A 25,000-nucleotide genomic window follows, 5' to 3' on the forward strand; every position below is an offset into this window, starting at 1 on the left:
ACACAACAGGAAGAGGTGCTTTCACAACGCTGCTCTACAGTCGCCTCTGCCCGCTCTGCTGTGCCAGGCTGTTCTGCCCCCCCCCCCCCCTGCTTGGTTGTGAAACCACAGAGAGGACTGAGGGGTCACACATTTAATTGCACAAACTAAAGGTTTTTTTGTTGCAACACGATGAATTTACCGTGTTGTTGGGAGTTATTTAGCAAAATACGATATGTAGATTTGATATTACTGCAGCACACTGGTGTCATGCCTCAGAGCAGAGGTTCTCAACCATGTAGCTTAGAACTTTTTCAACCTTATCTCCATCTGTCCAAATTAGCTATTGAGTTTTTTTTTTAAAACACCTGCGGATGTTGCTGATGTTCTCTGTGTCTCTGGGGCGCAGCTGCAAAGTCTGTTCTTCATCATCACAGAGACATACTTGGTAAGGAAGAACTACAGAGAGCTACTTCACCTTAGTAATCTCTTCACTTGACCTTTCAAAAGGCAAAAACGGCATCCCACAATGAGTGTGGGAATAATATGTCATTTTTTTTTTTTTACAGTTTTCACATTTCACAGTGTTTTGGTTGTCTTAGATTTTCAGCAGAGTTCCGCTGGAGAGAGTATAACTATTTGTGCCTAACGTGCTCAAAGCTCTGCTCACACCTTCAAACTTACCAGCTTTATTTGTGTTCCATCATCTGCCCTTTGAGTGGAGATGGAGATATATATATATATATATATACCTATATATATATATATATATATATATATAATATTATATTAGAGGAACGCTAACGTGTGATTTGATCTGCAGTACTGTAAGTTAAATATTGCAAAGATGTCGGTCAGTAAAATTAAACCGTATAATGTTGGCTGGGACTGCTTGTGTGTTAACCTTCTTTCCTTCATTCGATACACAAGGCCAAGCAGGGTGATGCTGGCCAGCCTGGGTCTTAGAGATAAAGCCCTGGCTTCCCCCCCTCCGTTGTGCCCCTCTGGACACACCCACTTCCACACAGAAATACCAGCAGCGCTATTCCATCAGACTAAACCTGCAGGTCTCATTGGAAAAATGGGACAAGCTAGAAGGTTGTTACTCCTAAAGCAGCCTTAACGTGCCAATAATGAGGATGCAGAGATTTACTGCAGAACATATTTGCCCAGACACAAATTATTGTATAATTAATGTTTTGAATTATACGTAGTAGAGCATAAGAGGAGAAAATGCTCAGTGACGATGTACAATGTATAACTTGCAAATTGTCATAGATAAATTAAGTTTATTTATCACCTTGAAGATATATAAAGCATATTCAGATAATAAAGCATAGGTTAAAAATAATTGCATTTTTATTTTCTTACATAATTTGACACATCTTGCAAACAGACAAGCACCTTAACTCTCTTATCATTTGCATCACCAACATCGATTTAACCAAGTTTAGCAGAGTTCATTTAGTCCAAATCTTCATATGATTAAGCGTGAGTGGCAGTCACACCTAAAACAAGTCATACCCATTTTCATTCAATAAGTGCTGGAATGAAACTTATAGCAATAAACGTATTTTGAGATTAATCCTTGAACTTGTGGTCCATTTGTGTAGAAAGAAAGCAACAAAAAAAAAAGAACAGAAGAGTGTCGACCCTTGCCTTTGTGTTTGAGTCATACCCTCTGATGGTACTAATTCACAACCAAATGTTTTTACATTTGTTAATCATTTTATAAACATTATCTGTTCATTCAGTTTTCAGTACTTTTCCTCCTTGTGTCACCAGAGAGTCTATGCCATCGTTCACCGTTCTCTCTGCATTTTTTGCAGCCTCGCCCGGCTTTTCCAACGTGTTTTTGTTGCTGAGTTTCCGTCGGCCCACTTCAGTTACCGCAGATCCAGCAGCGGCCCCGATGGCTCCACCAATCACACCCCACAAAAACACACCGAGTACCAGACCCAGTAATGCGCCCGCTATGACGGCCTTGGGCACCTGTTTAGCAGTAGTCCCAATTTTCTCCCACAATGAGCTGTCCGCCACCATTTTGGCCCCTGCTTTGGCCCCAGAGCCCACCTTCCCCCACACCGGACTCTCCGCCACCTTCTTTGCACCGGCACCAATTCCAGCTCCAACTCGCGCAGCTCCGGTTTTGGCCCCGGATCCTACTTTTCCCCACATAGGACTCTGTGCCAAATTCTTTGCCCCGGCTCCGATCCCAGCTCCGACACGCATGGACCTGTCTGCCACCAGAATGGCCCCCGATTTGGCCCCTGAACCAACTTTTCCCCACACTGGACTAGCCGCTACAGACTTTGCTCCAGATCCCACCCATGTAGAACCATCCACCACCACCTTGGGGACTCTATCTCCTACTAGTTTGGACGCATGTCCAGCACTCGCTCCCACCTTATCTCCAACTACTTTGGACATATGTCCAGCACTCGCTCCCACCTTGCCCCATACAGAACTATCAGCCACCATCTTGTGGACATTTTGTGCTCTGCTGCCGACGTTCTCCCACACCGGACTACCTTTCAACTTCTTCGCTCTCTCACCGACCCACACAGAGCTGTCGGCCAACAGTTTGGGTAACATCTTTGCACCATACTCCATTTTCTCCATCACGGATTGGAGAAGTGAAGGCGACATGGTGGAGCGTGTAATAGGAGGAAGGCTCTCAATTTTCATTGTTCTTAAACTCATCTCCGCCTCATCCCTCGTTTTCTCAATCTCATCCTCCCTCACTTCCTCTTCTCCCTCGGCCACAGGCTGCATGTAGGGATAAAGTAACCGTCGTTCAGAGCTAAGCTCCAGTTCTCCCCTCTTTCTCTCCCTTGCTATCTCTACCTGCCTCTGCCTCACTCTGTCCTCCGCCTCCTGAAAAGCAGGATGGGAAAAAGCAAAATGATCGACAACTTAGGGGGGGGAATAAAACATGCGCGCGCAACTACGTTGCTATGCAACGCATAGTTGTTGACATGGAGAGTCTAGTCGGTGAGTTGTTGTATTCACCTGAATGTGAGGTCCTCCACTCTCTGCTCCTGGTCCTACTTGGCCTCTCTGGTCCCACTGGGTTCGAGACTCGACCCGACCGTTCGTGGGTCCACCAGAGCAGGTTAGCATTTAGCACGTTAGCCAAACTGCTGCTGTTAAAGCCACGCACATCATAGGCTCATCACTTAGAGTGGAGTTTTAATTAAGATGGATGCTTTTTTATTAACTTTGCAAATTACAACCTCACACAACATGATCCTTTATGTCACTGAGCTTGAATCGGCCCGTTACATGAAGCTCTGAAAGCAAACACTTAAGGTATCATTTCCGGTGTGTGTCACCTGTCTCGCTGGTCGTCCCTTGCCTGAATTTTCATGTCGATTACCGTATCAGACGATTAAAGTCATCATGCTCGACTGGGGTGCAAAGTTCCACGACACTGGGACTGTAGCGACCCACTGGAAACATCACTTCCTCTTACATGGAGAAAGGGCATCGCCGGGGTAACGGCGTTCAAGGCGTCCTCCCAATCTTCGACAGGAAGCATGAGCAACGTCTGGAGGCTCTTCCTACCAAATTTGACACCGGAGGAGGACATACCAGTGTAAAAACATGACATTTCATGTCGCCAATAGGTGGCGCTCTGATTGTGAGTCAATATTGCAGTGCAGACGTGTTCAGGGTGGGACTCTTGTTGAGTTATGGTATATTAACTGTTGCAGCTTAACGTTGCATTCGGATGAAAAGAGTCAGCGGGTTTTCTTCAGCCTTTCTTGGCATATTTATTTGCGAACTGTAGACACATCAGTCTCACGGTCATACAGCTTCGTCTCAAAACTACGGAAGATCAACTGGAACAAATGACGCTTTTGCGCCCTGCCTCTATAGCCTGCACATTAGCGCCTCCTTGTGGCATAAACATATACACAGTACAGAACACATAAGAACAATACAGCATCACATCACATACAACTGAGGACATAAACATATTTTAACACCCCCACTTGTACTCAGGTTGCTACACTCTTAAGCAAAAAGAAAATAAAGACAGAATGAATGTGGATCCCTGTCATACACACATCACTCCCCAAAAAGAGCACCTGCAAACCTCTCCAGTTTCAACTTATTTACAGGTTTGGTCATTACATCAGCAACCATGTTGTCAGTAGAACAATACATCAAAGTCACTCTTCCCTCATTCACAGTAGACCTGATGAAGTGGTATTTTATGTTGATATGTTTACACCTCCTTCTATTTACAGGGTTTTTGGCAAGAGCGATTGTTCCCTGATTGTCCTCATGTACTACAGTTTGTGTGTACCTGTAGTTATCTATGCCTCCCAATAACTGCTCTAGGTATAGACACTCCTGTATGGTGGATGCCAGTGCCATGTATTCTGCCTCGCATGTGGATAGCGCAACGGTAGGTTGCTTTCTAGTCTTCCACGAGACTAGGGAGCTGTTCTGACTAAGGCTCACACAGTAGCCTGTGGTACTGCGTCTGTCACTGGTATCAGCCGTCCAGTCGGCATCACTGTAGGCCTGTATACCTAGCTTCTCACTGTCGTCTCTCCTAAAACTTAACCCTTTCTCTGCAGTGCCTTTGAGGTATCTTAGTACGTGCTTCACAGTGACCCACTGCTCCTCTGTAGGCTCAGCAAAGTACTGTGATAACCTGCTCACTACAAAACTTAAATCTGGTCTGGTACAATAGTTAGGTATATTAGGCTTCCTACGGCCTCCCTGTACAGCCTGACGTCTTCCATCTTTACTGCATCTTCAGTATACTCTAGCTTTTGCTCACAGGGTGTCTCTCTGATCCTACAGTCTTGCATATTAAAACGCTGTAGTATCTTGTTAGTATACCTTTCCTGTGACATCTTTATACATCCATCTGACTGACTGAAATCGATTCCCAATCTTTCATTTTAAACTGTTCTGCAAGCATCTCTTTCACCTTTTTCAGTTTCTCTTCATTGCTTGCCGCAATAATCAAGTCATCGACCCATATGATTATGATCACCTTCCCTTCTTTTGATTCTTGGGCATAAACACAGTGGTCGGCTGGGTTTTGCGTGAACCCATTCTCAGTTAGACAATCATGCAAAACCCTATTCCAATTTCGCCCGGATTGTTTAAGACCATATAGTGATTTCTCTAGTTTGTAAACTATACCCTCTTTCTCTTGATAACCCTCTGGTGGATTGATGTAGATCTCATAGTCTATGGGAGCGTGCAAGTACGGCGTTTTCACGTCCATTTGGTGCAGGAGTAAATTCTCCTGTACCGCTTTCTGTAGCACTACCCTTACACTCGTCAGGTCTGCAGTGGGTTTAAACGTCTCCCCATAGTCTACTCCCATTTTCTGGCTGTAACCCTTGGCCACAAACCGTGCTTTGTATTTATCCTTTCCATCTACATCAGTCTTAACAGCGTAAACCCACCTACCCCCCACTGTTTTTTTGCCTATTGGCAACGCTGTCGGGATAAAGGTTTTGTTCTCGTTTAAAGACTGAATTTCCTCATCCATGGCTTTTGCCCATTCTTTTGAGTTAGCTGACCCCATTGCTTCCCCAAATGTCTGTGGGACGCCACACACCGCTCTGCAGCAGTAGTCTACCGTGATATGAACCCCATCACTATCACAGTCATCAGTTATGAAGTCACCTAAGTAACTCGGTGTTCTCCTTTCTCTAGCTGGATACCTTCTACTCTCGGGTTCATCACTCTGCTGTGTGTGATTATGGTCACTAGACCTAGGTACTGTACCTGGACTATCACTATGTGCACTTCTACTTCGTACACTTGGCTCTGGAGCATTTTCTGTACCCCTACTAACCCCTTGAGTGATCTCACTAGTCCTGGGTCTCACACTATCATCGCCATCGCTTGGATCTGGCTCACCTGTCTGTGTCTGTTTCTCCACAGCTGCCTTGCTCACAAACTTCACTAGCCTGTGTTTTTGTACTTTATTCGTATCTGGATGATACACCAAATACGCTGGGCTGTTCTTATCGTAACCTACAAAACGCCCCTGATCACATCTGGAATCAAGTTTTCCCTTGTCCTGTTTGTAGGTGTAGCATGCAGACCCAAACTTTTGCATTTTAGACACATTGGGCTTCTTGTTGGTCAGCAGCTCATAAGGAGTCTGCCCTGTACGCCTGTTATAACACCTGTTGCGTACCATTGCTGCCGTTTGAACTGCATATTGCCACAACTGCTTTGGCAGTGTACTTTCAACTATCATGCACCTACCCATCTCAAAAAGAGTACGCCAACCCCTCTCTGCAGTTCCGTTTTGGTGTGGGGAATACGGAGCTGACGTTTCATGTCTTACATGGTTTTTCCTGAGCAGTGCTTGGAAATCACCGCATGTGAACTCTGTTCCGTTGTCGGATCTACCCATTGAATCGCATTGATATCATCGTTATACTCTATAGAGTGGTGAAGTCCCGCCCCTCCATTTCCGGGACATGGGTCCTCAAAAGCAAAAAAATATCAATGCGATTCAATGGGTAGATACAAATTATTTTCTGGTCCCGTTTGAATTGTGCCATGGATTTCACATATGTTCTTTGTGATATTTAAAGAAAATTTTTCACGCAAAGAAGACGACAATTAAGCGCGAAGAGTTTTGATAAAGTTAGGTTTTGTGTGAGCCGCTTTGTGAACTACAGCTCCTCGCTGTTCTCGTCGCGAATGATATACGTCACCACCCGCCGAGTCCGAAGTCCGCCGAGATGGCTGTTTCTCTGCTCCACTTCACCGCTTTTTTCCAAGGGCAGAATAAAAGTATCGAAAGGGGGGAGAACCACTATAAGTCGGGTCATGTGGAGAGCCTCAACTTCGCCGATGGGGAGGGAAAAGGGCGATGACGTGACGTCACATACGCGACACAACATGTAGTCTTTATCATTGTGTTTTCTCAATGAATTTTAACTGAAGAATTGCACAATAAACGGTCAAACTCTTGACATGGAAAATTATAATTTAAGCCTATAAACAACATTTGTGTAATCCAAGGCATAACGACCGGGGGATCAGATAATAATTATTTTCCGTCCATTGAACACCATTCATTTTTTTCGCTCCGAAAGGACCCATGGCGCCGTTACTTCCTGCTTCCGCTTCGGCACTCTATACACTACGTTGCGTCTTCAATCGGCCAGTCGGATATTCAAGTTTTTCTGAGCGCCATTTACGCATCTCACGAGAGGCTTGTGGATATTTGGCTTTGGACTTTGGATTGGCTTTTGACACTTTGGACCTTGGACAACGAGAGGAGACCACATTGGGACAGCTAAATATATATATATACACACGTAAAAAATGTGTATATATATATATATATATATACACATTTTTTACGTTTGTGTTTACACTGCTGACAGGTATGTTTAAGAACATTTTTATATTATAGAGAATAGATGTAGAGTCCAGCTCTGTATGATTAGTGGTCTGAGATGACCTTTTAATGATATGATATATGACTTGATGTTATATGAATAAATTATTTATTTATTTTTGCAGTGGAGAAAATCATCAGAGGGAGGAGACTAGTGGACACTTTGAGTCTCAAAGGAATGGGTTTCTATTTGTTTGACTGCATTCAATACAAGTTTTCACTGTTATATTCCTGGTAACGTTTTTGGCCAGTGTGCCTTTTTTTCATTTAGGATGCCTCGATGGAAGAACCATCAGCTATCCGTTGCTGCCAAGCAGAGGATGGAGGATCGGTGTGACAGGCAGGAGCCTGTCATCTCTTTCTCCGGCAGACCCTCTGGTTTGTACTCAAACGTTTTTTATCATTAAGTGTTTAACTTTTTTAATTGTTAGGTGTATTCTCACTATATTTGTACACCTGACCTAGTGGAAAGAGCTTTGCTTATATAATTATTATAAATTATGAATGAAATTTCTGACTGTGATTTAGTCTTTTTAACTAGCCCATGGAACTGGTCATCGCCATGCCGTGAGGAAGTGGCCAACTTCTGCTCGCACCGGCGGGAGTCACAAGTTGGTCATCCCACCGAGTCTCCAGACAAAAAGGTATTGTTGTTTTGGAAGTCATTTGACAAATGATGTCTGATGTTGATCATAATCTTGTTTGCATGATAATAATTCTCCATTGTGTTGTTCCAGTTTGTTCTTCTTGTCAGGGACTCCCACCTTTGCAGCATCATGGATGGGTTCGTCACGATGCCTATCCTTTGGTGCCATGGCGACGCCGGGGGCTTGCGCCAGGGACCTGAGGATCGAGCTGGTGAGTGCTATTGTGCCACGTACACCAGATGTTGTCTGTGTTCTTGCCCCCAGCAACAACCTGACGGCCAGGAGGACAGTGGAGCAGGCAGGGGAGGACTCCCGTGAGGTCATCGCCAGTGCCTGGAGTCGGTGTCAAAGGTGTTCGTCCTGTATGTAATTGATTTTTGAATATTGCTGTAATATTGGTTACCTGTTACAGTTGAATAAAAATACTGAGAATGGGAAATTGTAGCTGTTCATGTTTCAATGTTAATTTACAATCTTTATGGGTAATTTCATTCGTTTTAAAACCTAAAATGTTTGTAATTAAACGTTAAAAACAACATAAAATAACTAAATATACATTTACAATATACAATTTTAAACCCAATATCTAGTTTTTCAACAGTTTTATGACATGTTTTGAAAGATGAATCACATTATTTTGAGTGTCATATACTGTTATATTACATCAAATATAAATGATTATACAACCTCTTTCCATAAAATAATGTCATTAAAACCAATTAATAACCACACATTTCTGTAAATTTAACCATTTAGTTTATTTACCATGCAATTTATTTATTCGTATTTAAACAATGACGTAAACGGAAGCCTGCCACCGTCCTTTCTAGCAGCCAAGGAGCGACTGCGAGCGTTGGGTGCTTGAGGCCGGGACTTGCTGGTTGACCCGCGGCTGGACCGGCGTCCTGCAGGGAACAAATGCAAACACTGAAGGGCAGCAGAGTGACGGAACAGGCAACTTTTTCTGATGTATGGTCTTAGTTTTTTGAATAATGTTCTAATAATAGAACAATAATTAATTAATTCTAGTTTAAATTAGGCAAATCTTCCAAGGAATTTCCTCTGGACATCAAAGACTGCTTATAAAGTCACAAATAATAACTTTGTCAGAACTTTGGCTCTATTTTCCTCAAACTTAGTGGGGTAGTTTTCCAAGGGAAACGCCTAAACAATGCTCTAATTACAGTTTCTCTACAATTGCTAAGCCACAATTTCTGAAACGAGTTTGTCAAAACTCTACGAACCAAAAACATTTACACAAAACGTCACTCTGACAGTGTGACTTACTGTTGGCGAGAATCTCCTCCAGCTGTCTCTGGATCTGGGCCACCTCGTCGGAGGTAAAGCGCCAGCGCTCCTCTGCTGCTTGCGGCGGCGGCTGCGGCGGTCGGGAGCTCTTCTTCACCTTCAGCTTTTTGGGAGAGGTCATGCATGAGGTCGGGATGGAGCCCGTCGTCAGCCCTTCTGGGAACATCTGAGCGATGACCTTGAGACCTGGCAGAGGACAGCAGAGTGGGACGATCGCTCTTCTCATACATGCAACCACACGCACAGATGTGAGCTCCACTCAGCTGCTACTTTACCTCCAGACAGCAGAAACAGATTCTCGAATCCCCGTTCACACATGATGTTGGCGGCCTGGATGGCTACAGTCTCATCCACGTCGTACACGATGACCATCTTCCCAGCTGCGTTTTTCTACGGATGGTGGGTTAAGTTCAGACAAGACGATGGTCAGTTGACTGCTTTTCAAAAGGGCTGGTCAGGTGTGTCGTTTGCATTGAAGGATACATATTTCAGCATGTCTTTGGTGAAGGGGTGCATTCTTCGAGTCACCATGGCAACGGGCCAACTGTGTGCTGTAGGGGAGAGAGAGAGAGAGAGAGAGAGAGAGAGAGAGGATTAAAACAAGAAATCCTTTTTCATAAGAGGTTTGGTGATAAAAAAACTTACCACCAATAATGTGGCAGCAGTCGTATTGGTCACGGTCCCGTGCGTCCAGCAGCAGGTAGGGGCAGTCGGGGTAGGGCCTTTCGCCGAGCTGGGGGCTGGACACCAACATGGTCTCCATCTCCTGATGCTTCCTGTTGAGGTTCAGCTCTCCCACTCCGTTAATAAGACTGTAAGTGTAAGTGAAAGAAGTTTGAAGCTGTAAATGTGAGCAGTAATGTTTCCCAGGGTGCAAAGCTGCACGGTACCTGTGCAGGGTTGACCTCTCAGCACGGCAAACGTCTTCGGCTCTTGCATCCTGGCGATCTGACAGAGGCGAGGGGAAATTAACCCACATCCACTGACAGCGACAGACAGTTTGAATCCAATTTTAAAATGTTAAGGGCCCATCTGGACATAAATAAAGTTTCCCAATGTTGGCTGAATGAGTAATTGTGTTAGTTACCTCCTGGGTCGTGTGATTCGCTGTCAGTCTCATTTTCATTCAGATCGGCTGCAGAGGTGACCTGAAGTATCTGAGAGGAAAAACAGGTTTAGGAATCTGAGACGTTTGCACCGGGAACACAAAGAGGAAACGCAAAGAGAATATTATCCTGCTGTCTGTAAATGAACGTAACTAACCGAGCTAAAAGAATTCAAAGCCGTCCAATCAAAACGATTCTAGCAAGTATTCCATCAACTATTAAACACTGTAAGGGGATCAGGGTTTCTCTTCCCGCCATCTCCAATACAGACATAACTGGACAATGGATTTTCCCAGGAATACGACACATGTATTGTGCAAGCCTTCACAGTATTGCAAGAAAATAAACATTGATGCTCACCATTTGTGCAAAGGTCGTCAACTTTAACCGTTTGAATATTTCATCGTTTCGGTAATTGAAATCTGAAAAAAAGGGGGACAGAAAGTTTGAGTAGGAAGGAGCCTGAAAGTCCTGATGATACTCAAAAAGTCAGACACCTGATGGGATCGCTGGGTTTGATTATTACTTAAAACAACTGTGTAATTACTTCAGCCGTCCCAGGGAGCCGTACTGAACACAGCTCACCTGGCTCCCAAGTCCTCCTCCTCACCCCCCTAGTGCTTCAGTTAACGCCAGCACTGCCGTTTTTGGGCAGACTGGAAAGTGTTTCTAAGGACTGTTAGGACCGTTAGGAAGACAATACTTATATCTATAACATTTGGGACTTGGAAATTACAGTTTAGTCATGTAAAAAAATAATAATTCTGGATTCAAGTTTTCTTTTTTTACTGAATTTAAAATATAAAACAAATGTGATGTTAGAGTGCATCAAATAAAGTGCATAGAGTAGAAATATTAACATTTTAAAATGACTTGCCAATGCTGATCCCTCTTCAAATGAGTCCTGTTGTTTTCAACCTTATACATAATATTGTTTAAAATAAAAATAGGGTCACAGAAATAAATGAGTTACTCACTTTTTTCATTGTAATCCTGTCTTTCCATATACTTAGTATAGCTACATCCTGTATTATAAATAAAGAATATAAGCAATAAGCATTTATACCTGTCATAGCAAATGACACCAGTTTGTTACATTGAAATACATATGCACAGATACCTGTGTCCAGCTTGGTTTTGACATGGTCATATTTTGGATTCCGGGGTATGCTCTTTGTGTACTAGAAGGAACAGACAACGAGGTTGTGTGTTAGCTGTGTGACCGGAAACAAACACTGGCTGTCAAATGTCTGACGGTAGTTCAGTTAGCTTGCAATCATGGGAGTTTCCCGAAAGAGCTCATTTAGCTAACGACATCTTTGTAACGGGTGCATTGCGTTGATATGGCAACATGATAACTTAGCATAGATCATAGCTAACTAGCTAGCTCGCTAGGAAAGCTATATGTTTCGCTGTGTTGACAGTACGTTTTATTATCTACACTTAGCGGTTAAACACCGCTATTTCTTGTACTACAGTTAGCGGTTACATAGAAAACAAGAAATGCTGTTAACCGTACCTCTTTACTGCCGAGGCTCCGGTTCGCCATCCTTTCACACGTAATAGCGTCCAAGTGTAACGTTCTCATTGGCGGTTTGTCAGCGCTGTTTCACTGGCCAATCAGAGACGCGGATACTCCGCCTCTCCTACAAAAAGGTTCTTTGCGCATGCGCGCTGGTTGCCAAGCGCTGCATTCAGGCCGTGCTGCGTTCATGTCACAGGGGAATAATATCCCTTGTTACAAATTCAAAAAACTACTGTTTTTTGGCATAGGGGTCACACATTCTATCCGCGATGCCTCTCAATTATCAAACGCTTTCTTAATTAACTTAATTTCCTCATATTTTTTTTAATTATTTGATATAAACCAATTCATATTAGGCTGCGGGTCCATATTCAGAGCCTTCACTAATTTGATGTGCCGCAAAATTCAGTTAATTCAGTTAAATGAGGATTTTATGGTAACCAGTGGCGTAGGGAACATTTACGAGGAAGCGAGACACAACCTCTAAGATGTTTTACGGGGTGGGAGCAGAAAAACGGATGTTATATGTTGCTATTTCCCGTGGTCAGAGGAACTAGAGCGCCCAGCATCATTTTACCAGGACTGACACACGCCTCTCTCTCTCTCTCTCTCTCTCTCTCTCTCTCTCTCTCTCTCTCTCTCTCTCACACTCACACACACACACACACACACACACACACACAGGAGACAGGGCCAGCAGAATAGCCGCTGTAGCTTGGCGCTACCAGCTAGCCACTCAGTGCGGACGTAATTCTCCTCATTAAAGGTCCAAAAACCTCTCTTCCTCTCCGTACTACGGAGCTCTAGTGTTGGCCGGCCGTCAGATTTAATCCGGAGTTGCTGTAGTAGAGGCATCCATCCATCCATCATCAATGGCCTCTGCAAGAAAACGCCACTTACAGCAAGGAGAGTAAATGCATTATTTTAAACACTGCCAGGTGGAATATGGTATAATAATATATCATCATGTATTATTTGTTTTTAATTTTGTATTACTAATCAATCTGCAAAGGGAATAGTAGCAAATGTTGTTAAATAAATACAGTGGAGTATCTGAAATGCAGGCCTAGTCTATAAAGTAGTAGGAAATGTTACAACATGTTTTAGATGTGCCTGTGCATTAATGTGTGTGTGTGTGTGTGTGTGTGTGTGTGTGTGTGTGTGTGTGTGTGTGTGTGTGTGTGTGTGTGTGTGTCCAAGCAATCGAGTGGCAACAGATTCATGTAACAGCTAAGGCGTGCGGTTGTGTGGGGAAGGCTCAGGGTGGATGTGGGATGCGGTTGGAGATGGGCTTCAGCCTGGTGGTGGTGGTGGGGTGGGGTTGCATAAGTCACAGAGAAGTTTGGGGTGAGCTGCAGCTGTGCAGTGGTGCTGCTGCGTCTCTGCCTGAGTTCTCGGCTCCAGGAAACGCCTTCAGTTAGTGCTGTCTCATTGACGGCCAATGAGTTTCCTGGAGGAGAGGTGGTGGCAGGGGTGAGTGTGTGTGTGTGTGTGGGTGTGGTGTGTGTGTGTGTGTGTGTGTGTGTGTGTGCGTGTGTGTGTGTGTGTGGGTGTGTGCGTGTGTGTGTGTGTTTGGACATGTGGCAAGGCAACCACTGCATGGGAGAAAGGGAGAGGGGGAAAACGAAAAACGAGTGGATGCTCTAGGAAGCCCTTATACACCCGGTCTCAGGACCACACAACAGGAAGAGGTGCTTTCACAACGCTGCTCTACAGTCGCCTCTGCCCGCTCTGCTGTGCCAGGCTGTTCTGCCCCCCCCCCCCCCCCCTGCTTGGTTGTGAAACCACAGAGAGGACTGAGGGGTCACACATTTAATTGCACAAACTAAAGGTTTTTTTGTTGCAACACGATGAATTTACCGTGTTGTTGGGAGTTATTTAGCAAAATACGATATGTAGATTTGATATTACTGCAGCACACTGGTGTCATGCCTCAGAGCAGAGGTTCTCAACCATGTAGCTTAGAACTTTTTCAACCTTATCTCCATCTGTCCAAATTAGCTATTGAGTTTTTTTTTTAAAACACCTGCGGATGTTGCTGATGTTCTCTGTGTCTCTGGGGCGCAGCTGCAAAGTCTGTTCTTCATCATCACAGAGACATACTTGGTAAGGAAGAACTACAGAGAGCTACTTCACCTTAGTAATCTCTTCACTTGACCTTTCAAAAGGCAAAAACGGCATCCCACAATGAGTGTGGGAATAATATGTCATTTTTTTTTTTTTACAGTTTTCACATTTCACAGTGTTTTGGTTGTCTTAGATTTTCAGCAGAGTTCAGCTGGAGAGAGTATAACTATTTGTGCCTAACGTGCTCAAAGCTCTGCTCACACCTTCAAACTTACCAGCTTTATTTGTGTTCCATCATCTGCCCTTTGAGTGGAGATGGAGATATATATATATATATATATATATATATACCTATATATATATATATATATATAATATTATATTAGAGGAACGCTAACGTGTGATTTGATCTGCAGTACTGTAAGTTAAATATTGCAAAGATGTCGGTCAGTAAAATTAAACCGTATAATGTTGGCTGGGACTGCTTGTGTGTTAACCTTCTTTCCTTCATTCGATACACAAGGCCAAGCAGGGTGATGCTGGCCAGCCTGGGTCTTAGAGATAAAGCCCTGGCTTCCCCCCCTCCGTTGTGCCCCTCTGGACACACCCACTTCCACACAGAAATACCAGCAGCGCTATTCCATCAGACTAAACCTGCAGGTCTCATTGGAAAAATGGGACAAGCTAGAAGGTTGTTACTCCTAAAGCAGCCTTAACGTGCCAATAATGAGGATGCAGAGATTTACTGCAGAACATATTTGCCCAGACACAAATTATTGTATAATTAATGTTTTGAATTATACGTAGTAGAGCATAAGAGGAGAAAATGCTCAGTGACGATGTACAATGTATAACTTGCAAATTGTCATAGATAAATTAAGTTTATTTATCACCTTGAAGATATATAAAGCATATTCAGATAATAAAGCATAGGTTAAAAATAATTGCATTTTTATTTTCTTACATAATTTGACACATCTTGCAAACAGACAAGCACCTTAACTCTCTTATCATTTGCATCACCAACATCGATTTAACCAAGTTTAGCAGAGTTCATTTAGTCCAAATCTTCATATGATTAAGCGTGAGTGGCAGTCACACCTAAAACAAGTCATACCCATTTTCATTCAATAAGTGCTGGAATGAAACTTATAGCAATAAACGTATTTTGAGATTAATCCTTGAACTTGTGGTCCATTTGTGTAGAAAGAAAGCAACAAAAAAAAAAGAACAGAAGAGTGTCGACCCTTGCCTTTGTGTTTGAGTCATACCCTCTGATGGTACTAATTCACAACCAAATGTTTTTACATTTGTTAATCATTTTATAAACATTATCTGTTCATTCAGTTTTCAGTACTTTTCCTCCTTGTGTCACCAGAGAGTCTATGCCATCGTTCACCGTTCTCTCTGCATTTTTTGCAGCCTCGCCCGGCTTTTCCAACGTGTTTTTGTTGCTGAGTTTCCGTCGGCCCACTTCAGTTACCGCAGATCCAGCAGCGGCCCCGATGGCTCCACCAATCACACCCCACAAAAACACACCGAGTACCAGACCCAGTAATGCGCCCGCTATGACGGCCTTGGGCACCTGTTTAGCAGTAGTCCCAATTTTCTCCCACAATGAGCTGTCCGCCACCATTTTGGCCCCTGCTTTGGCCCCAGAGCCCACCTTCCCCCACACCGGACTCTCCGCCACCTTCTTTGCACCGGCACCAATTCCAGCTCCAACTCGCGCAGCTCCGGTTTTGGCCCCGGATCCTACTTTTCCCCACATAGGACTCTGTGCCAAATTCTTTGCCCCGGCTCCGATCCCAGCTCCGACACGCATGGACCTGTCTGCCACCAGAATGGCCCCCGATTTGGCCCCTGAACCAACTTTTCCCCACACTGGACTAGCCGCTACAGACTTTGCTCCAGATCCCACCCATGTAGAACCATCCACCACCACCTTGGGGACTCTATCTCCTACTAGTTTGGACGCATGTCCAGCACTCGCTCCCACCTTATCTCCAACTACTTTGGACATATGTCCAGCACTCGCTCCCACCTTGCCCCATACAGAACTATCAGCCACCATCTTGTGGACATTTTGTGCTCTGCTGCCGACGTTCTCCCACACCGGACTACCTTTCAACTTCTTCGCTCTCTCACCGACCCACACAGAGCTGTCGGCCAACAGTTTGGGTAACATCTTTGCACCATACTCCATTTTCTCCATCACGGATTGGAGAAGTGAAGGCGACATGGTGGAGCGTGTAATAGGAGGAAGGCTCTCAATTTTCATTGTTCTTAAACTCATCTCCGCCTCATCCCTCGTTTTCTCAATCTCATCCTCCCTCACTTCCTCTTCTCCCTCGGCCACAGGCTGCATGTAGGGATAAAGTAACCGTCGTTCAGAGCTAAGCTCCAGTTCTCCCCTCTTTCTCTCCCTTGCTATCTCTACCTGCCTCTGCCTCACTCTGTCCTCCGCCTCCTGAAAAGCAGGATGGGAAAAAGCAAAATGATCGACAACTTAGGGGGGGGAATAAAACATGCGCGCGCAACTACGTTGCTATGCAACGCATAGTTGTTGACATGGAGAGTCTAGTCGGTGAGTTGTTGTATTCACCTGAATGTGAGGTCCTCCACTCTCTGCTCCTGGTCCTACTTGGCCTCTCTGGTCCCACTGGGTTCGAGACTCGACCCGACCGTTCGTGGGTCCACCAGAGCAGGTTAGCATTTAGCACGTTAGCCAAACTGCTGCTGTTAAAGCCACGCACATCATAGGCTCATCACTTAGAGTGGAGTTTTAATTAAGATGGATGCTTTTTTATTAACTTTGCAAATTACAACCTCACACAACATGATCCTTTATGTCACTGAGCTTGAATCGGCCCGTTACATGAAGCTCTGAAAGCAAACACTTAAGGTATCATTTCCGGTGTGTGTCACCTGTCTCGCTGGTCGTCCCTTGCCTGAATTTTCATGTCGATTACCGTATCAGACGATTAAAGTCATCATGCTCGACTGGGGTGCAAAGTTCCACGACACTGGGACTGTAGCGACCCACTGGAAACATCACTTCCTCTTACATGGAGAAAGGGCATCGCCGGGGTAACGGCGTTCAAGGCGTCCTCCCAATCTTCGACAGGAAGCATGAGCAACGTCTGGAGGCTCTTCCTACCAAATTTGACACCGGAGGAGGACATACCAGTGTAAAAACATGACATTTCATGTCGCCAATAGGTGGCGCTCTGATTGTGAGTCAATATTGCAGTGCAGACGTGTTCAGGGTGGGACTCTTGTTGAGTTATGGTATATTAACTGTTGCAGCTTAACGTTGCATTCGGATGAAAAGAGTCAGCGGGTTTTCTTCAGCCTTTCTTGGCATATTTATTTGCGAACTGTAGACACATCAGTCTCACGGTCATACAGCTTCGTCTCAAAACTACGGAAGATCAACTGGAACAAATGACGCTTTTGCGCCCTGCCTCTATAGCCTGCACATTAGCGCCTCCTTGTGGCATAAACATATACACAGTACAGAACACATAAGAACAATACAGCATCACATCACATACAACTGAGGACATAAACATATTTTAACACCCCCACTTGTACTCAGGTTGCTACACTCTTAAGCAAAAAGAAAATAAAGACAGAATGAATGTGGATCCCTGTCATACACACATCACTCCCCAAAAAGAGCACCTGCAAACCTCTCCAGTTTCAACTTATTTACAGGTTTGGTCATTACATCAGCAACCATGTTGTCAGTAGAACAATACATCAAAGTCACTCTTCCCTCATTCACAGTAGACCTGATGAAGTGGTATTTTATGTTGATATGTTTACACCTCCTTCTATTTACAGGGTTTTTGGCAAGAGCGATTGTTCCCTGATTGTCCTCATGTACTACAGTTTGTGTGTACCTGTAGTTATCTATGCCTCCCAATAACTGCTCTAGGTATAGACACTCCTGTATGGTGGATGCCAGTGCCATGTATTCTGCCTCGCATGTGGATAGCGCAACGGTAGGTTGCTTTCTAGTCTTCCACGAGACTAGGGAGCTGTTCTGACTAAGGCTCACACAGTAGCCTGTGGTACTGCGTCTGTCACTGGTATCAGCCGTCCAGTCGGCATCACTGTAGGCCTGTATACCTAGCTTCTCACTGTCGTCTCTCCTAAAACTTAACCCTTTCTCTGCAGTGCCTTTGAGGTATCTTAGTACGTGCTTCACAGTGACCCACTGCTCCTCTGTAGGCTCAGCAAAGTACTGTGATAACCTGCTCACTACAAAACTTAAATCTGGTCTGGTACAATAGTTAGGTATATTAGGCTTCCTACGGCCTCCCTGTACAGCCTGACGTCTTCCATCTTTACTGCATCTTCAGTATACTCTAGCTTTTGCTCACAGGGTGTCTCTCTGATCCTACAGTCTTGCATATTAAAACGCTGTAGTATCTTGTTAGTATACCTTTCCTGTGACATCTTTATACATCCATCTGACTGACTGAAATCGATTCCCAATCTTTCATTTTAAACTGTTCTGCAAGCATCTCTTTCACCTTTTTCAGTTTCTCTTCATTGCTTGCCGCAATAATCAAGTCATCGACCCATATGATTATGATCACCTTCCCTTCTTTTGATTCTTGGGCATAAACACAGTGGTCGGCTGGGTTTTGCGTGAACCCATTCTCAGTTAGACAATCATGCAAAACCCTATTCCAATTTCGCCCGGATTGTTTAAGACCATATAGTGATTTCTCTAGTTTGTAAACTATACCCTCTTTCTCTTGATAACCCTCTGGTGGATTGATGTAGATCTCATAGTCTATGGGAGCGTGCAAGTACGGCGTTTTCACGTCCATTTGGTGCAGGAGTAAATTCTCCTGTACCGCTTTCTGTAGCACTACCCTTACACTCGTCAGGTCTGCAGTGGGTTTAAACGTCTCCCCATAGTCTACTCCCATTTTCTGGCTGTAACCCTTGGCCACAAACCGTGCTTTGTATTTATCCTTTCCATCTACATCAGTCTTAACAGCGTAAACCCACCTACCCCCCACTGTTTTTTTGCCTATTGGCAACGCTGTCGGGATAAAGGTTTTGTTCTCGTTTAAAGACTGAATTTCCTCATCCATGGCTTTTGCCCATTCTTTTGAGTTAGCTGACCCCATTGCTTCCCCAAATGTCTGTGGGACGCCACACACCGCTCTGCAGCAGTAGTCTACCGTGATATGAACCCCATCACTATCACAGTCATCAGTTATGAAGTCACCTAAGTAACTCGGTGTTCTCCTTTCTCTAGCTGGATACCTTCTACTCTCGGGTTCATCACTCTGCTGTGTGTGATTATGGTCACTAGACCTAGGTACTGTACCTGGACTATCACTATGTGCACTTCTACTTCGTACACTTGGCTCTGGAGCATTTTCTGTACCCCTACTAACCCCTTGAGTGATCTCACTAGTCCTGGGTCTCACACTATCATCGCCATCGCTTGGATCTGGCTCACCTGTCTGTGTCTGTTTCTCCACAGCTGCCTTGCTCACAAACTTCACTAGCCTGTGTTTTTGTACTTTATTCGTATCTGGATGATACACCAAATACGCTGGGCTGTTCTTATCGTAACCTACAAAACGCCCCTGATCACATCTGGAATCAAGTTTTCCCTTGTCCTGTTTGTAGGTGTAGCATGCAGACCCAAACTTTTGCATTTTAGACACATTGGGCTTCTTGTTGGTCAGCAGCTCATAAGGAGTCTGCCCTGTACGCCTGTTATAACACCTGTTGCGTACCATTGCTGCCGTTTGAACTGCATATTGCCACAACTGCTTTGGCAGTGTACTTTCAACTATCATGCACCTACCCATCTCAAAAAGAGTACGCCAACCCCTCTCTGCAGTTCCGTTTTGGTGTGGGGAATACGGAGCTGACGTTTCATGTCTTACATGGTTTTTCCTGAGCAGTGCTTGGAAATCACCGCATGTGAACTCTGTTCCGTTGTCGGATCTACCCATTGAATCGCATTGATATCATCGTTATACTCTATAGAGTGGTGAAGTCCCGCCCCTCCATTTCCGGGACATGGGTCCTCAAAAGCAAAAAAATATCAATGCGATTCAATGGGTAGATACAAATTATTTTCTGGTCCCGTTTGAATTGTGCCATGGATTTCACATATGTTCTTTGTGATATTTAAAGAAAATTTTTCACGCAAAGAAGACGACAATTAAGCGCGAAGAGTTTTGATAAAGTTAGGTTTTGTGTGAGCCGCTTTGTGAACTACAGCTCCTCGCTGTTCTCGTCGCGAATGATATACGTCACCACCCGCCGAGTCCGAAGTCCGCCGAGATGGCTGTTTCTCTGCTCCACTTCACCGCTTTTTTCCAAGGGCAGAATAAAAGTATCAAAAGGGGGGAGAACCACTATAAGTCGGGTCATGTGGAGAGCCTCAACTTCGCCGATGGGGAGGGAAAAGGGCGATGACGTGACGTCACATACGCGACACAACATGTAGTCTTTATCATTGTGTTTTCTCAATGAATTTTAACTGAAGAATTGCACAATAAACGGTCAAACTCTTGACATGGAAAATTATAATTTAAGCCTATAAACAACATTTGTGTAATCCAAGGCATAACGACCGGGGGATCAGATAATAATTATTTTCCGTCCATTGAACACCATTCATTTTTTTCGCTCCGAAAGGACCCATGGCGCCGTTACTTCCTGCTTCCGCTTCGGCACTCTATACACTACGTTGCGTCTTCAATCGGCCAGTCGGATATTCAAGTTTTTCTGAGCGCCATTTACGCATCTCACGAGAGGCTTGTGGATATTTGGCTTTGGACTTTGGATTGGCTTTTGACACTTTGGACCTTGGACAACGAGAGGAGACCACATTGGGACAGCTAAATATATATATATACACACGTAAAAAATGTGTATATATATATATATATATATACACATTTTTTACGTTTGTGTTTACACTGCTGACAGGTATGTTTAAGAACATTTTTATATTATAGAGAATAGATGTAGAGTCCAGCTCTGTATGATTAGTGGTCTGAGATGACCTTTTAATGATATGATATATGACTTGATGTTATATGAATAAATTATTTATTTATTTTTGCAGTGGAGAAAATCATCAGAGGGAGGAGACTAGTGGACACTTTGAGTCTCAAAGGAATGGGTTTCTATTTGTTTGACTGCATTCAATACAAGTTTTCACTGTTATATTCCTGGTAACGTTTTTGGCCAGTGTGCCTTTTTTTCATTTAGGATGCCTCGATGGAAGAACCATCAGCTATCCGTTGCTGCCAAGCAGAGGATGGAGGATCGGTGTGACAGGCAGGAGCCTGTCATCTCTTTCTCCGGCAGACCCTCTGGTTTGTACTCAAACGTTTTTTATCATTAAGTGTTTAACTTTTTTAATTGTTAGGTGTATTCTCACTATATTTGTACACCTGACCTAGTGGAAAGAGCTTTGCTTATATAATTATTATAAATTATGAATGAAATTTCTGACTGTGATTTAGTCTTTTTAACTAGCCCATGGAACTGGTCATCGCCATGCCGTGAGGAAGTGGCCAACTTCTGCTCGCACCGGCGGGAGTCACAAGTTGGTCATCCCACCGAGTCTCCAGACAAAAAGGTATTGTTGTTTTGGAAGTCATTTGACAAATGATGTCTGATGTTGATCATAATCTTGTTTGCATGATAATAATTCTCCATTGTGTTGTTCCAGTTTGTTCTTCTTGTCAGGGACTCCCACCTTTGCAGCATCATGGATGGGTTCGTCACGATGCCTATCCTTTGGTGCCATGGCGACGCCGGGGGCTTGCGCCAGGGACCTGAGGATCGAGCTGGTGAGTGCTATTGTGCCACGTACACCAGATGTTGTCTGTGTTCTTGCCCCCAGCAACAACCTGACGGCCAGGAGGACAGTGGAGCAGGCAGGGGAGGACTCCCGTGAGGTCATCGCCAGTGCCTGGAGTCGGTGTCAAAGGTGTTCGTCCTGTATGTAATTGATTTTTGAATATTGCTGTAATATTGGTTACCTGTTACAGTTGAATAAAAATACTGAGAATGGGAAATTGTAGCTGTTCATGTTTCAATGTTAATTTACAATCTTTATGGGTAATTTCATTCGTTTTAAAACCTAAAATGTTTGTAATTAAACGTTAAAAACAACATAAAATAACTAAATATACATTTACAATATACAATTTTAAACCCAATATCTAGTTTTTCAACAGTTTTATGACATGTTTTGAAAGATGAATCACATTATTTTGAGTGTCATATACTGTTATATTACATCAAATATAAATGATTATACAACTTTCCATAAAATAATGTCATTAAAACCAATTAATAACCACACATTTCTGTAAATTTAACCATTTAGTTTATTTACCATGCAATTTATTTATTCGTATTTAAACAATGACGTAAACGGAAGCCTGCCACCGTCCTTTCTAGCAGCCAAGGAGCGACTGCGAGCGTTGGGTGCTTGAGGCCGGGACTTGCTGGTTGACCCGCGGCTGGACCGGCGTCCTGCAGGGAACAAATGCAAACACTGAAGGGCAGCAGAGTGACGGAACAGGCAACTTTTTCTGATGTATGGTCTTAGTTTTTTGAATAATGTTCTAATAATAGAACAATAATTAATTAATTCTAGTTTAAATTAGGCAAATCTTCCAAGGAATTTCCTCTGGACATCAAAGACTGCTTATAAAGTCACAAATAATAACTTTGTCAGAACTTTGGCTCTATTTTCCTCAAACTTAGTGGGGTAGTTTTCCAAGGGAAACGCCTAAACAATGCTCTAATTACAGTTTCTCTACAATTGCTAAGCCACAATTTCTGAAACGAGTTTGTCAAAACTCTACGAACCAAAAACATTTACACAAAACGTCACTCTGACAGTGTGACTTACTGTTGGCGAGAATCTCCTCCAGCTGTCTCTGGATCTGGGCCACCTCGTCGGAGGTAAAGCGCCAGCGCTCCTCTGCTGCTTGTGGCGGCGGCTGCGGCGGTCGGGAGCTCTTCTTCACCTTCAGCTTTTTGGGAGAGGTCATGCATGAGGTCGGGATGGAGCCCGTCGTCAGCCCTTCTGGGAACATCTGAGCGATGACCTTGAGACCTGGCAGAGGACAGCAGAGTGGGACGATCGCTCTTCTCATACATGCAACCACACGCACAGATGTGAGCTCCACTCAGCTGCTACTTTACCTCCAGACAGCAGAAACAGATTCTCGAATCCCCGTTCACACATGATGTTGGCGGCCTGGATGGCTACAGTCTCATCCACGTCGTACACGATGACCATCTTCCCAGCTGCGTTTTTCTACGGATGGTGGGTTAAGTTCAGACAAGACGATGGTCAGTTGACTGCTTTTCAAAAGGGCTGGTCAGGTGTGTCGTTTGCATTGAAGGATACATATTTCAGCATGTCTTTGGTGAAGGGGTGCATTCTTCGAGTCACCATGGCAACGGGCCAACTGTGTGCTGTAGGGGAGAGAGAGAGAGAGAGAGAGAGAGAGAGAGAGGATTAAAACAAGAAATCCTTTTTCATAAGAGGTTTGGTGATAAAAAAACTTACCACCAATAATGTGGCAGCAGTCGTATTGGTCACGGTCCCGTGCGTCCAGCAGCAGGTAGGGGCAGTCGGGGTAGGGCCTTTCGCCGAGCTGGGGGCTGGACACCAACATGGTCTCCATCTCCTGATGCTTCCTGTTGAGGTTCAGCTCTCCCACTCCGTTAATAAGACTGTAAGTGTAAGTGAAAGAAGTTTGAAGCTGTAAATGTGAGCAGTAATGTTTCCCAGGGTGCAAAGCTGCACGGTACCTGTGCAGGGTTGACCTCTCAGCACGGCAAACGTCTTCGGCTCTTGCATCCTGGCGATCTGACAGAGGCGAGGGGAAATTAACCCACATCCACTGACAGCGACAGACAGTTTGAATCCAATTTTAAAATGTTAAGGGCCCATCTGGACATAAATAAAGTTTCCCAATGTTGGCTGAATGAGTAATTGTGTTAGTTACCTCCTGGGTCGTGTGATTCGCTGTCAGTCTCATTTTCATTCAGATCGGCTGCAGAGGTGACCTGAAGTATCTGAGAGGAAAAACAGGTTTAGGAATCTGAGACGTTTGCACCGGGAACACAAAGAGGAAACGCAAAGAGAATATTATCCTGCTGTCTGTAAATGAACGTAACTAACCGAGCTAAAAGAATTCAAAGCCGTCCAATCAAAACGATTCTAGCAAGTATTCCATCAACTATTAAACACTGTAAGGGGATCAGGGTTTCTCTTCCCGCCATCTCCAATACAGACATAACTGGACAATGGATTTTCCCAGGAATACGACACATGTATTGTGCAAGCCTTCACAGTATTGCAAGAAAATAAACATTGATGCTCACCATTTGTGCAAAGGTCGTCAACTTTAACCGTTTGAATATTTCATCGTTTCGGTAATTGAAATCTGAAAAAAAGGGGGACAGAAAGTTTGAGTAGGAAGGAGCCTGAAAGTCCTGATGATACTCAAAAAGTCAGACACCTGATGGGATCGCTGGGTTTGATTATTACTTAAAACAACTGTGTAATTACTTCAGCCGTCCCAGGGAGCCGTACTGAACACAGCTCACCTGGCTCCCAAGTCCTCCTCCTCACCCCCCTAGTGCTTCAGTTAACGCCAGCACTGCCGTTTTTGGGCAGACTGGAAAGTGTTTCTAAGGACTGTTAGGACCGTTAGGAAGACAATACTTATATCTATAACATTTGGGACTTGGAAATTACAGTTTAGTCATGTAAAAAAATAATAATTCTGGATTCAAGTTTTCTTTTTTTACTGAATTTAAAATATAAAACAAATGTGATGTTAGAGTGCATCAAATAAAGTGCATAGAGTAGAAATATTAACATTTTAAAATGACTTGCCAATGCTGATCCCTCTTCAAATGAGTCCTGTTGTTT

The 25,000-nt window shown here is 44.0% G+C and overlaps 4 protein-coding genes across 4 annotated transcripts in view; 2 read left to right on the forward strand and 2 right to left on the reverse strand.

Moving 5' to 3' along the window:
* The first annotated feature begins 7,415 nt into the window (after positions 1-7,415).
* LOC311010665 (uncharacterized protein) lies at positions 7,416-8,997 on the forward strand. The gene is made up of 4 exons (XM_084005252.1): positions 7,416-7,759; positions 7,923-8,025; positions 8,119-8,390; positions 8,859-8,997. Exons 1-4 carry the CDS (start codon positions 7,654-7,656, stop codon positions 8,891-8,893), a joined length of 516 nt encoding a protein of 171 aa, XP_083861378.1. The 5' UTR covers positions 7,416-7,653; the 3' UTR covers positions 8,894-8,997.
* Positions 8,335-12,535, reverse strand: LOC311010664 (centrosomal protein of 41 kDa-like). The gene is made up of 11 exons (XM_084005251.1): positions 11,962-12,535; positions 11,563-11,623; positions 10,803-10,864; positions 10,424-10,493; positions 10,227-10,284; positions 9,982-10,148; positions 9,820-9,887; positions 9,612-9,726; positions 9,316-9,522; positions 8,794-8,933; positions 8,335-8,388 (listed from the first exon to the last, which is right to left on the reverse strand). Exons 1-10 carry the CDS (start codon positions 12,028-12,030, stop codon positions 8,806-8,808), a joined length of 1,005 nt encoding a protein of 334 aa, XP_083861377.1. The 5' UTR covers positions 12,031-12,535; the 3' UTR covers positions 8,335-8,388; positions 8,794-8,805.
* Positions 12,536-21,064: 8,529 nt separating this feature from the next.
* Positions 21,065-22,642, forward strand: LOC311010863 (uncharacterized protein). Its single transcript, XM_084005507.1, has 4 exons — positions 21,065-21,407; positions 21,571-21,673; positions 21,767-22,038; positions 22,504-22,642. The coding sequence occupies exons 1-4, from the start codon at positions 21,302-21,304 to the stop codon at positions 22,536-22,538; spliced, it is 516 nt and encodes a 171-aa protein (XP_083861633.1). The 5' UTR covers positions 21,065-21,301; the 3' UTR covers positions 22,539-22,642.
* LOC311010862 (centrosomal protein of 41 kDa-like) overlaps positions 21,983-25,000 on the reverse strand; it is a 4,198-nt gene continuing 1,180 nt past the window's right edge. The window contains exons 3-11 of the mRNA XM_084005506.1: positions 24,448-24,509; positions 24,069-24,138; positions 23,872-23,929; positions 23,627-23,793; positions 23,465-23,532; positions 23,257-23,371; positions 22,961-23,167; positions 22,439-22,578; positions 21,983-22,036 (exon numbers count right to left, since the gene is read on the reverse strand). Coding sequence (XP_083861632.1) covers positions 22,451-22,578; positions 22,961-23,167; positions 23,257-23,371; positions 23,465-23,532; positions 23,627-23,793; positions 23,872-23,929; positions 24,069-24,138; positions 24,448-24,509 — 875 coding nt within the window. The 3' untranslated portion in view covers positions 21,983-22,036; positions 22,439-22,450. The remainder of the gene's footprint in view (positions 22,037-22,438; positions 22,579-22,960; positions 23,168-23,256; positions 23,372-23,464; positions 23,533-23,626; positions 23,794-23,871; positions 23,930-24,068; positions 24,139-24,447; positions 24,510-25,000) is intronic.

Source organism: Eutrigla gurnardus (assembly GCF_963514095.1).
Source record: "Eutrigla gurnardus genome assembly, chromosome: 3".
NCBI lineage: Eukaryota > Metazoa > Chordata > Actinopteri > Perciformes > Triglidae > Eutrigla > Eutrigla gurnardus.